Source organism: Saccopteryx bilineata, chromosome 4 (genome assembly GCF_036850765.1).
Source record: "Saccopteryx bilineata isolate mSacBil1 chromosome 4, mSacBil1_pri_phased_curated, whole genome shotgun sequence".
Lineage (NCBI taxonomy): Eukaryota > Metazoa > Chordata > Mammalia > Chiroptera > Emballonuridae > Saccopteryx > Saccopteryx bilineata.
Genome location: NC_089493.1, coordinates 127,685,781 through 127,699,150, shown reverse-complemented (window position 1 = coordinate 127,699,150; position 13,370 = coordinate 127,685,781). Strand labels below are relative to the sequence as shown.

Sequence of the window (13,370 nt, the reverse complement as noted above, 5' to 3'; positions counted from 1 at the left end):
CTTCTCCCTTTCTCTCTCTCTCTCCAAAATTAATAAAGAGCCTGACCAGGTGGTGGCGCAGTGGATAGAGCATTGGGCTGGGATGCAGAGGACCCAGGTTCGAGACCCTGAGGTCACCAGCTTGAGCATAGGCTCATCTGGTTTGAACAAAGCTCACCATCTTGGACCCAAGGTCACTGGCTTGAGCAAGGGGTTACTCGGTCTGCTGAAGGCCCACGGTCAAGGCACATATGAGAAAACAATCAATGAACAACTAAGGTGTTGCAATGAAAAACTAATAATTGATGCTTCTCATCTCTCTCTGTTCCTGTCCCTATCTATCCCTCTCTCTGACTCTCTCTCTGTCTCTGTAAAAATATAGATAAATAAATAAAATAAAATCCTTAAAGAAAAAAATATTCTTCTAAGACCTCTAAGACCTGACTAGACAAGTTTCACGGTACTGCTTCAAACTTGACTCAACATTTCACTTCCTGAAATGCATTCTACCTCCCAAGGAGAAAGGGAGTGCTTTCCTCCAGCTTGACTTAGAGCAGACCACCAGAGCCATGAGTGTAGCTGAGTCCCTCACAAGCCCTTCAGATGCAAATGTGCCCCTGCACAAGAAAAAGGCATCTCAGCGGGCTGAGAGTCTTTTTGTAAGGGACCTTACTCACCTCCTATCTCTCCTAGAGTAGGACAATGACACAGTTCTTCCTGGTCTAAGTCCCTATTTTTTCAACCATCCTTAAAGCCCTTACTTTATTTTTTTTTTAATTGTGGTCAAAATAGAACTAACAAACTTTACCATTTTTTTAAATTTATTTTTTATTTATTCATTTTAGAGAGGAGAGGGAGAGACAGAGAAAGAGAGAGAGGAGAGACAGAGAGAGAGAAGGGGGGAGTAGCTGGAAGCATCAACTCCCATATGTGCCTTGACCAGGCAGGCCTACGGTTTCGAACTGGCAACCTCAGCATTTCCAGGTCGACGCTTTATCCACTGTGCCACCACAGGTCAGGCCAAACTTTACCTTTTTTTTTTTTGTATTTTTTTGAAGTTGGAAATGGGGAGACAGTCAGACTCCCGCATGCGCCCGACCGGGATCCACCCGGCACGCCCACCAGGGGTGACGCTCTGCCCACCAGGGGGCGATGCTCTGCCCCTCCGGGGCATTGCTCTGCTGCGACCAGAGCCACTCTAGTGCCTGGGGCAGAGGCCAAGGAGCCATCCCCAGCGCCTGGGCCATCTTCTGCTCCAATGGAGCCTTGGCTGCGGGAGGGTAAGAGAGAGACAGAGAGGAAGGGGGGGTGGAGAAGCAAATGGGCGCTTCTCCTATGTGCCCTGGCCGGGAATCGAACCCGGGTCCCCCGCATGCCAGGCCGACGCTCTACCGCTGAGCCAACCGGCCAGGGCCCAAACTTTACCATTTTTAAGTGTATTGTTCAGCAGTGTGTTGACTATATCTACTTTGTGTCCAACTTATCTCCAGAAACTTTTTATCTTACTTTTTACTCATTTAACAATAACTCCTCATTCATTCTTCTTCAAGCCCCTGATAACCATCATTCTACATTCTGTTTTTATGAGTTTGACTACTCTGGATACCTTATATAAGGGGAATCATGAAGTATTTGTCTTCTGTCTGGTTTAGTTCACTTAGCATAATGTCCTCAAGGTTCATCCCTGTTGTAGCACATGTCAGAATTTCCTTCCTTTTAAAGGCTGAGTAATATTCCATTGTATGTATATGCCACATTTTGCTTATGCATTCATTGGCGGATAGACATTTGGGTCACTTCTTGTTATGGATAATGCTACTGTGAACATGAATGGACAAATATCTCTTTCAGACCTTGTTTTCAATTCTTTTGGATATATACTCAGAACTGATGTTGTTCGATCAAATGGTAATTCTATTTTTATTTTTCTGAGGAACCACCATACTGGTTTCTGTAGTGGCCCTGTCATTTTACATTCCTTCCAACAGTGCACAAGGGTTGCAATTTCTCTACATTCTTGCCTACACTACTAGTTATTATTTATTTTTATAGCAATCATCCTAATGGGTGTGAGATGCTAGCCCATTGTCATTTTGATTTGCATTCCCTTAACACTTAGTGTTGTTGAACATCTTTTCATGTTTCTTGGCAATTTTTGTGTTGTTTTTTGAGAAATATCTATTTAAGTCCTTTTGCTCATCTTTAAATCACATTATTTGGTTTTTTATTGTCACTGAGTGGTAGGAGCTTCCTATATATTCTGGATATAAAACCCTTATCAACTATATAATTTGCAAATATTTTCTTCCATTTTTTAGATTGTCTTTTCATTCTGATTGTGCTCTTTGATGCACAAAAGTTTTTAATTTTAAGTCATTCAACTTATCTATTTTAATTTCTGTTGCCTATGCTTTTGGTGTCATAGCCAAGGAATTATCACCAAATGGAAGGTCATGAAGCTTTCTCCCTATGTTTACTTTTTTCCTATGTTTAAGGGTTTTGTAGTTTTAGTACTTATGTTTAGGTCTCTGATCCATTTTCAGTTCATTTTTGTTTATGGTGTAAGGTAAGTGTCCAACTTCATCATTTTGCATGTGGGCATCCAATTTCTTTCAGCACCATTTGTTGAAATGACCGGTTCTCATGTGAAGAATTAGTGCTTATTTCTAGGCTCTCTATATTATTTCACTGATCTATATATGTCTGTCTTTAGGCCAGTGCCACACTGTTGGATTACGGTAGCTTTGTTTTAAAATCAAGAAATGTGAGTTCTCCAACTTTCTGTTTTTTCAAAATTGTTTTGGCTATTCAGAGTCTGTTGAGGTCCCATATGAATTTTAGAATGGATTTTTCTTTCTGCAAGAAATGCTGTTGGGATTCTGGTAGAGATTGCATTAACTGTAGGTTGTTTTGAACAGTATTGACATCTAACAATATTGAGTCTTTCAGTCCACAAACAAAGGCAGTCTTCCTTTTATTTTTATCTCCTTTCATTTCTTTTAGCAACCTTTTGTATTTTCAGGGTACAAGGCTTGGCTTATTGGTTAAGTTTATTCCTAAGTATTTTATTCTTTTTGGTACTATTATAAATGAAATAGTTTTCTTAATTTTCTTTGCAGATTGTTCAGTGTCTAGAAACAACTGACTTTTGTTTGTTAATTTTGTATTCTGCAACTTTGCTGATTTTGTTGATTAGCTCTAAGAGGGGTGTGTGTGTGTGTGTGTGTGTGTGTAATTAAGCTTTCCTAGATGCCCATCAGATCTGGCCAGCAGATGGTTTTCCCTGGGTGTTTCCTTCACTCTCATTCCCAGACTTCCTTGGCTCCTTGGGCTTCAGTTATTCCCAAGAATGTCAGGGAGAAATGCTCTGCCCTGAATGCTGCCACCCTCAGGAATTCCCCTGGGCCAACTTGCGGCAGGGCCTCCTTTCCTAAATAGCATCTTAGTGCCATTCCTGAAGAAGATGGATTGGACTGAATCTGGGCTCTCAGCCCCATCATTTGCTATGTTAGAACCCCTGACCTGTATGACCAGCTTCATGGAGATGGGCCTCTTGGGCCCTAACAACTTGGTTTGTGTTACCAAAAAAAAATGTATTTGGTAGAAGAGCAAGGAGTACACATTGGTTGCCAACAGGAAAATGAAGTTATACCATTCAGCTGTTTGTCTTTCCAATTGTGTGTCAACTCTATGCTGATGTTCTCTTTCTAGGGACCCACCCACCACCCATGAGTGCTGGGTTTATTTTGTTTTGTTTTGTTTTGAGAGAGAGCAGGACAGAGACTGACAGACAAACAGATAGCCAGGCAGGGACAGACAGGCAGGAGGGGAGAGAGATGAGAAGCATCAACTTATAGTTGAGGCACCTTAGTTGTTCACTGTTGCTTTATCATACATGCCTTGACCAGGGTGGGGAGGCTCAAGCCAAGCCAGTGACCCTTTGTTCAAGCCAGCAACGTTGGGCTCAAGCCAGCAACCTTGGGGTTTCAAACCTGGGACCTCATGGTCTATCCATTGCACCACCACCAATCAAGCCATGGGATGCTTTTATTTACACATTTCTGACCCACCTCTTACAAATTTCTATTTTTTACCAAACTGGTAGGGTTTGACCTGGAGGAAACTGAATTATTTGGACTAAATCACATCATCACCTCTCTCTCTCTCTCTCTAAGGGCATTGATCAGGCCTCCAAATCTTGACGGCTGTGGATTTGGGGGCTATTCTCAGAGGTCTAGCCTATACTTTCACCAGGTCTCTTAAGAAATGTATACCACCCTTTCAGGATCACCTAAGGCTTATTGTCACTGTAACTCAGATCATCCTCTGGTCAAACACCATTAAGTTCCCTATAAAATGGCAATGAGGAGACCAGGATTCAAGGTGATACCTGGGAAACAGGCAGCACAGAGCCCAGCCTACACCCTGGCCTCATTTTAATTTCAAATTCTATATAGTCCAGGAGCCCAGAACCATAGAGCCCATGCCTTGTAATGTAAATGGGAATTTGTAACTTGAGAGACTCTCACTGGAAAAGAAGGATCATAGCATGTCATGGTCTGTGACATGACCTTGAACTGAAAACCATCCAGAAAAAAGATCAACAAGAAGAAGAGCAGCTGAAGGCTCAGACTACTGTCCACACAACCCTCTTTCCCACCATGGGGGCTCTATCTCAGCCTTGACATTTCTTTTCCTACTGATGGCTACCTGAATGCTGGTCCATGTGGCATGACATCTTACGTAGGTGCAATAACCGTCTTGTAGACTCTTCCCAATGACACATAAATTAGGGCATTATGAAATCCCTTTAAGCCTTGGGACTCTGGATACCCTAGAAGTTTCTACAGCCCCTCCTGGGTCTTCTGCAACCACATGGACATACTTAAGTGTCCTAGCTCAGACCAATGACACAGTCTTCTGGGGTTGGATTCCCTGACCGAATGAGGCTTGTCTTCCAATATCAAGGCACAGCCACCGACATCATACTGGTCAAGAGATCCATAAAAGACCTTTTATATCTTCCTGAGTTGCTGAATAGGATGATTGCGGGTCCCTCTTCATACACTTTTAGAACTTAAGTCTCTATCTTTTAGGTCAGTGGTTTACAAAGAACTTTCCTTGGAGCTCTGTCTAGGGATTACTAGGGGCATGTGAAGCATGAAGAACTCCAGCACACACACATGCACACAAGCACACACTTACACACACTTTTTTAACTTCAGTCAGAGAAGTTTTACTTTTATATTTTGAACTTCATTCTAATATTTTTGTTGGAACAATGGATTCCACGGCTTTTATTTATTCACTTTTCTTTTTATTGAATTTATTGGGGTTACACTGGTCAACAAAATTACACAAGTTTCAGGTGCACAGTCCTACAACACATCATCTGTACACTGTATTGTGTGCAGTTTTTTGAAGACTTGGGAAACCAGTGATACATTCCAATGGTGCTGTTCCACGGGTAACATGCCCAGAAATAAAGTCCATCCACCAGATGGTCCTCTCACCACAAAAGGCCAGCACCTGCTCTAGAATCTGGCCATAAGTACGTGATCCATCTCTTCTCCCTCAGGATTCCTGGGCAGTAATCATTCTGGACAGATTCTGCTGGAACACACTATGCCTGTCCCAAATAAACTGCAGCCACTGCCCTCCACACAGACATGGCATCGACAGGTAGACATCTTGGGGTAGCCAGGGAAGTGAAGGCTGAACCCCACACCCTCCAGGTGAAATATGGACACACATAGCTTTGTTGGAGATTACCTCCACTGCTACTTCGGGCAATCTTTTCTTCCTTTTGAGCATTACCAGCCTTGCTCCCTTGCACCCAAGATCCAAGCACCCTTATTTGCCTAGCCAAGCTTATCAAGGAGTACAAGAGTTTGGGATGGCTCTTCCTGGGCTCTAGTATCTTGAAGGGGAAGCCTGAAGTCAGATTCTCACCCACTTCTTCTCTCTCAACTTGTATCACCTGGAGAAAGCTGCACCCCAAATTCAGAGTCTTATCTTGGTGCAGAAAGGAGCAGGGCTTTGATAGCAGACCCTGTGGACTGGACCCTCTACCCCAGGTTCCTGAGGCCACCTTGCTGGACATGCAGCTGAGTCCTGACTCCAGTTTTCTCCAAGAGACACAGGCCCAGCTTGCAGCCCCCTTCCTAGTGCCTCTGCCACTCCCAGAAGAAGGGTGGCCACAGGGAAGGATCAGACTTGTCCTCAGGTAGCATCCCGGTCAACAGGCAGATGTCATTCTCCCTGGAGAGAGATTAGAGCAGGAAAACAGGGTAAGCCAGAATGGCTTCACTGAGGGAAGGAAGTGGTGGAAGTGGGATGTAAGGAAAGGACTCAGGGATCCAGCAAGTGTAGTGTGATAAATACTAATGCTAGAGTCTCAAGAAACCAAGCTCCCTGCCCTCCTTGGGTCTGTGAAGGCACTCCAGTTGAGCTTGGTGCTAGGAATGGGGAGTCATCCTTCCAGAGCACATTGTCTGGGAAGGGGCAGTATGATGCAACAACTGCTTCTGGTGCTGTTTTCTGACCCAGAACCCTTCTTGATTTGAGCCAGAAGGAGCATTGGGTCTATCCATTGCCATCAGGCTAACCCATAGGGTCTACTTCTTTTCTCTAAACCCAGTCTGAATACAAAAGCTGCCTCTGAAGCCCTCCTCCCTCAATCGGGCTTACATGGCCACAAACAGCCTCTCCCAAACTTTAAGAACAGAAAGGTCAAACATAAAAGATGCATTCAGTGCTCTACGCAACCAAAGATACCAACTGGATCCATTTTCAAAAGAATAGCAGAGAGTCTTTCTGGGTTTTCCAGAACCTGGGGTCTCCTCATGGAAATCTGGGTTGAATTTTTTTCTTCCAGAGCTATCTAGAGGTTATCCTACCCCTCAAAGAAACCCAACCTTGTAGCCCCAGAACCTTCTCATTCCCTACATAGCTTCACAGCTAAACTGTAGTGAGCTACCTTCCTAGCTCCTCTAGCTGCGCTGGGGAGTCCAGGAGGACTTAGGGTCCCTAAATCAGCCCTGGATTTGTATCCAGAGGACCGAAAGCTGTTTGTGGGCATGCTGGGGAAGCAGCACTGTGAGGAGGATGTCAGGCGCCTGTTCCAGCCCTTCGGTCATATCGAGGAGTGCACCGTCTTGCGGAGCCCAGATGGCACCAGTAAAGGTGACTTGAACTGACCCCGGGATTTCCTGGTGATCTTGCTTCACTCTGGGCCACATGACCCTTTGGCCTGTGTGGCCTGAGCCACCCAATCCCTCTATCCTGCCCCAGGCTGTGCCTTTGTGAAGTTTGGGAGTCAGGGGGAAGCTCAGGCGGCCATCCAGAGTCTGCACGGCAGCCGGACCATGGCGGTGAGGGCGGGCGCGGGGCCGAGGGCGAGGCCAGCGGGGTGGCGATGGGCTCCTCCTTCCCACAAACGATCCACTGCCGTGGACAGGGCTCGACGCGCGAGGCGCTCGGCCCAGGGCCCAGGCCGGTGTCCGGACCGGTCACCGCGACCTCCCCTGCCCAACCCAGGGCGCCTCGTCTAGCCTCGTGGTCAAGCTGGCGGACACGGACCGGGAACGCGCGCTGCGGCGGATGCAGCAGATGGCGGGCCAACTGGGAGCCTTCCACCCCGCGCCGCTGCCGCTCGGGGCCTGCGGAGCCTACACCACGGCGGTAGGTGCAGGCCTGGAGGGGTCGGGAGCCGGGGCAGCTCATACTGCCGCGGGGCCACTCATACTGCCTCCTTCCCTCCCACAGATCCTGCAGCACCAGGCAGCCCTGCTGGCGGCCGCACAGGGCCCGGGGCTGGGCCCGGTGGCCGCAGTGGCCGCACAGATGCAGCACGTGGCGGCCTTCAGCCTAGTAGCCGCACCGCTGCTGCCGGCCGCAGGTACCGAGAGCCGGGAGGGCGGCAGCGGGGTTCGGGGTGCGGGGCCGCAGCCTGACTGCGACCTCCTCTGCCACCGCAGCCAGCTCCCCTCCAGGCGGCGGCCCCAGCGCACTTCCTGGCCTCCCCACGCCCATCGGAATCAATGGATTTGGCCCCCTGACCCCACAGGCCAACGGACAGCCGGCCTCCGGCTCTGATACTCTCTACAATAACGGGCTCTCTCCTTACGCAGGTGGGCCTCCCCGCCCCGCCACAATCTGGGAGCAGGGGATGGGGGGGGCCCTCCCTGGGAAGGGATTTCTCCTCCTCCCCTGCTGCCTTTCACTCGACCGTGCCCTCCGGCCCGCCTTCACTCGGCCTCCTGTGCCTCTCTCCCCAGCCCAGAGCTCTGGCGTGGCTGACCCCCTGCAGCAAGCCTATGCTGGGATGCACCACTACGCAGGTTTTACTGGGCTCCACGCAGCCTGGGGTGGGGGTGGGGGTGGTTTGAAAGGTCACAGAAAGGAATAGGGAAATCGGTGATGGGGGGAGATTATGCTCTCTTCTGAGGTGTCTACCCTTCCACCCACATACCCCGGGGCCCAGAACCACCTCTCTAAGAGTGAGGGTTATATTGGACTGGGCTGAATTGGTCAATGGTGGCCAAGCAGATGGGGCCCTGCTGGGGGATGGCCCCTGGGGTCACTGCCCACTCCCACCTCTGTCTCCAGCAGCTTACCCGTCGGCCTATGCCCCAGTGAGCACAGCTCTTCCCCCGCAGCCTTCAGTCCTGCCCCAGCAGCAAAGAGAAGGTGAGGGACCAGCTGGAGATCAGCACCTGGTGAGGCGGGGCCCAGGGTCCCTCCCCTGAGCCAGCCCACTGCTGCTGTTCCTGCAGGCCCCGAAGGCTGTAACCTCTTCATCTATCACCTGCCTCCGGAGTTTGGTGATGCAGAACTCATACAGACATTCTTGCCCTTTGGAGCTGTTGTCTCTGCCAAAGTCTTTGTGGATAGAGCCACCAACCAGAGCAAGTGTTTTGGTGAGCTGAGCCCCCTCCCTGGGCCTCTTCCACTTACTTGCAACTTTGAGATTCCTTGCAGACCTTAGATTGTTCCTCCATAAGTCAATGACTCCCAAAGACTGAACATCTAGCACAAAACAGGGTCGCAGACCAGTAATGGTGCTAAGCCCAGAACAGGAACAAATTTAGTTCAAGTTTATCTTGCTAGGTCAGGTATCTGGAAGATGTTTGAGCAGGTCAGGCTTTAGAATCTATCCAGGACAGGAAGTGTCTGGGTCTGGGATCAGAGGTCCCTTCCAACTCCAACTGCAGTTCAGAGGACCAGCATGGGAGCAGTGGGGAGAGAGAGTCAACCCATGCTAGGGAAAGACAGAGAAACACCCCAACCAGTACTCACACTAGATTGCTTTTGTCCTTCCAAGAATCACAATTTCATAAAATTTAAGCCATTTGCCCATTAAGTATGAGTGTGTGTGTGTCCATGCAAACAATGATGGTGGGTGGGGTGTATGTTTAATGGAACTGGCCTGAAGGGCAGGGAGAAGAGGGGGACCAGTCAGAGAGAAAAGAGGCCCTACCAGGCAGAGTCCCCCAGCTAACCTCTGCGCCCTTCCCCCAGGGTTTGTTAGCTTTGACAATCCAACCAGTGCCCAGACAGCTATTCAGGCCATGAATGGCTTTCAAATTGGCATGAAGAGACTCAAAGTCCAGCTAAAGAGGCCCAAGGATGCCAACAGGCCTTACTGATGTGATCTAACTGACCAGCCACAGAAAGGTGAGTCCTTAATGGGCCCCAGGCAGATGGGATCTGAGTGACAAGCCCTCTCAGACTTTTTTGAGTTGTTGGGGCACCCATCTCTGAAAAAGTCTGAGAGAGAAGAGCCAGGAGAGAGAAGAGCCAGGAATCCTTGGTTGGAGACTTTGTGTTTTTCCTTCAATCCAAGGACTGAGATAAATTAGACAACATTCCTGTCCCCATAGTCTGGGAAAGACAATTAACACCAAGCTCCAACCAGTGATTTCTACTCCAGAGATAACCACAGGGGCCATGGCAGCAGAAGACTTGTGTTCGGGGAGGGCAGGGGGACGAGACTAGAAAAGTAGGCCAGCTTGTGAAGGGTCTCAAAGGCCATGAGTGTGGACTTCACACAGAAGATGGCAGAGAACCATAAAGGAGGACCACAGTGCAAGTGCTGGGACAGTGGCAGTTAATGTAATGCTGAGGAGGGAAGCAAGTGCTCTGGAGAAGCAGGCTTGTGGTCCAGCGGGGTGATGGGGAGGACGGGACGGCCACTGTGAGGTTTCTGGTTCTCAGACAGGGCCAGCTGTCTGAGACTTAGAGACTTGCTATCTCAGAAGGCTCCAGGGCCCTGCCTCACTTGAGTGACCCCAGGAAGCCCTGTGGGGTGGATGCTGGGTTGGTGTCTTTGGCCTAGGACCCAGGGTCTGGCTTCAGTGGGTCAGGCTGATACCTTGGCCCTGCTGGGGCCCGGTTCCCAGAAAGAGAGGCCCAGGTGCTCACTGAAGATGGTAGCTGACGGGGCTAGCTGCTCTCCTTACCTTGCCCTCCAGACTGATTTTTGCTTCCCAAACCCTTACCAATTAATACCAACAACAGATACTGAGGAGTGAGAAGAAAGGAGAGGAAAAGCACAGAAGCGCTTAAGCAGTCCTCTTTGAAGGAGCAGCCGCAAGTGGAGGTAGATTGGACTCGAGGCCGCACCTGGGGCTCAAGCCACTTTAAGGATTGTCTTCACCAAGTGGGTTGCTCTGTGCCTGTGGCGCTGGGACAGCTGAGGACGGCTGTTGGGGGACCAGCAGAGGGCCGCGGGTTCCAAGGGCTTCCCACGAGGGAAGCCCAGATTTACTTCTTTCAAAATCATATCATTCCTTAGAGTTTAGGGACCAAAGGACTATTGCTTTTTTAAGAATATATATATATATAAATTAAAACAAAGAAAAAACACATAAGAGAAACACGAAAGACAGTATAGAGTCTCATGAAAGCTGCCTTTAACTACCCCTAGGAGACAGGGTCAAGGAGACCTTCAACAGCCCCAACCTAGCTGGAGGGGGGCTGGGAAAGGATTGTTCTGTGTCTCATATTCTCAACCATCTCCCTCCCCCCACCCGCACCTTTTTAAAAATAATTAAGGACTTGAGGTCTAGGTTCAGATGCAGGTAACAAGAGAGTTATGGAAGCAGTAAGCCCCCAATCCCCAAACACAGAGAGAGCATTGCTGAAGAGGTGTCAGGACAGTCTCTGGCCAGCCCCAGCTGTGGCCACCCAGAGAGGCCCCCACCAGCAAGAGGGGAACCTGCCTTTCTTTCCTCTGGAACCACTGCTTTCCTGGCAAGAAGAAACGGAGTTTTGGCCCCTCTAGCCTTCCTCTTCCCCTTCCAGAGAGACAGAGGACCTGTCTTTGGCTGAGCCGATACACCTCCTGTTTCTCGTGCCTTGAGCCAGCCCCAGGGTCCCCTTGCTCCAGGCCACCTTCTGTCTCTGAGTCTCAGTTTGCCCACCTGTAAAGTAGATGCAGGATAATTGTAGAGGGCGATGACAACAGACTTGGAAGGTTTGCTTCTGTATATACTGCCATTGAGAAAGGGATCATTTTCAATATGTAGAAGCTTCAGAATTTAGAGGTTTTCTCCTTACCTAGGACCTGGGAGAGAAGTAGATGTTTTGCCAAAATACTTCTTCATTCCCTTAAAAAGTACACCTTTCCTATGCAAGAGTGTTTCACGTGCTTATCCAAGGTGCTTCTAGATGGTGAGCAGTGTTCAGCTTAGAAGTGGTGTGTGCTCTGTCTGTCCATCTGTGTCTGTCTGTTGTGTTCAGTGGGTGCCATATTAAGCTGACCAGTGGTGGTGCTTCCTGCTTGCTTCTGTGAGATGGGCGAGACCACAGCTTAGAAAACCACTCTCACCTTGACTTTGTCCGCCTCTCCCGGGCCTGCAGGGCTCTGCGCATACTTTTCCGGGAGAGTCCCTTCCTCCCCACCCCACATAGATGTGGACCAAACTGGTCTGTGTGGCGGGCATTCTGATCCCTGCTTGTTGATGAGGCTGGAGGCCTCTGGTCTAATAACACATCAGACAGGAAAGGATGTGGGAGTGGGGTCAAAGGATTCCTCCTTCATAACAGTTTCTAAGAAAACTTGTTCCTACCTGTGCCTCTGTCTTTGACTCGTTCTTGGAGGGAATGGGATGAAAAATAGATCTGGTAATCATATTACCAGGTAAGGCGTGGTGTACATCAACTAATAATTCTCAGATGAGAAAGGGATGAGTGTCGAGGGCCTTTGTATGTCAGCACTATGCTGACACCCAGACTGACCACCTTGGACACCGATGAAGATAGCTGGCACCTGCACATTCAAACACATGTCCACAGAGAAGTAGAGAGTCTCCCTTGTACTTGGTGCTAAGCATTGTTTTGAGTACTCTGGAAGAAAGACAGAACGATAATGCAGTTCTAATGGAGGGCCACATGGGGTCTGTGATGGCAAGAAGAAGAGTACCTAATTCAGACTTGATTGGATATCAGAAAAGGTTTCCTGAAGGAAATGAAAGGAGAGGAGGGATCTTTGAGGAGGAACTGGGATATTTGGTCAAAGATAGACAGCTGCATCATTTTGATAATTTATTTTTATGACCAAGACATAATAATGGTGATCATTTACTCAGTGCCTATTCTGTGGCTGACAATGGCACCAGGACCCTTTTCCCATACCTAACTCTACCCTGAACCTTAACCCATCACCAAGTCATGTCAAGACACTTGAACCAAAATGGCATTGAAATGCTTTGCTTCATAGTTAGGGACTGGCAGACAGTGTGCCAGTGCAGCAGGGTCTGGATCAAGGGTCAGCAAACTACGGCTTGTGGGCCAATCTGGCCTGCAGCCTCTTTTTGTATGGCATACAAACTAAGAATGGTTTCTACACTGTTAAAGGATTGTAAAAATAAAACAAAAAAGAATATGAGACAGAGACTACATATGGCCTGCAAATCCTAAAATATTTATCTGATCCTTCAGATAAAAAATTTGCTGGCCCCTATAAGGTCACGGAAGACTTGTATAATGTCTAATGAGTTTGAACAACATGGTGTTTGTTTCTCTGTTGTCTGTGTATCTAACAATCTAAACCCTTTCAGCTGCAAGTGTCAACAACCCAACTCAAACATGTTTAAGCCAATAGGAAATTAATTGGATTATGTAATCGGAAAATCAGTATCTACCTTCAAGCATGACTGAATCTAGGTGTTCAAATGATGATGTCTCCATCTCTTGGCCTCACAGTTCCAGCTCTAAAGTCCTAGGGAGAACTTCGGCTAGAATAAGCATGTGTCCCCCTCTAGGGTGGCAGAGTAGGCCACCATAATTGGCAACTTCTCCAGGACTGTGTGGAGGGGAGAAATGGGTCCCCACAGGAAGGGAAGATGGGCAGAGAAGCCATACGTATCTACTATATTCCATTTCTT

At 48.4% G+C, this 13,370-nt stretch overlaps 1 protein-coding gene across 6 annotated transcripts in view; it reads left to right on the top strand.

Moving 5' to 3' along the window:
- Positions 1–12,073, top strand: part of CELF6 (CUGBP Elav-like family member 6) — a 32,974-nt gene extending 20,901 nt beyond the window's left edge. For 4 of the 6 annotated variants that reach the window (XM_066278011.1, XM_066278009.1, XM_066278012.1 and 1 more), the window contains 10 exons: positions 7,036–7,164; positions 7,273–7,352; positions 7,519–7,662; positions 7,747–7,879; positions 7,959–8,111; positions 8,259–8,321; positions 8,590–8,670; positions 8,757–8,900; positions 9,502–9,657; positions 10,501–12,072. In XM_066278011.1, coding sequence (XP_066134108.1) covers positions 7,036–7,164; positions 7,273–7,352; positions 7,519–7,662; positions 7,747–7,879; positions 7,959–8,111; positions 8,259–8,321; positions 8,590–8,670; positions 8,757–8,900; positions 9,502–9,629 — 1,055 coding nt within the window. In that variant the 3' untranslated portion in view covers positions 9,630–9,657; positions 10,501–12,072. Of the gene's footprint in view, positions 1–7,035; positions 7,165–7,272; positions 7,353–7,518; positions 7,663–7,746; positions 7,880–7,958; positions 8,112–8,258; positions 8,322–8,589; positions 8,671–8,756; positions 8,901–9,501; positions 9,658–10,500 lie in introns of all 6 variants that reach the window. The other 2 variants (XM_066278007.1, XM_066278008.1) reach the window with 2 other exon arrangements.
- The last annotated feature ends 1,297 nt before the right edge of the window (positions 12,074–13,370 follow it).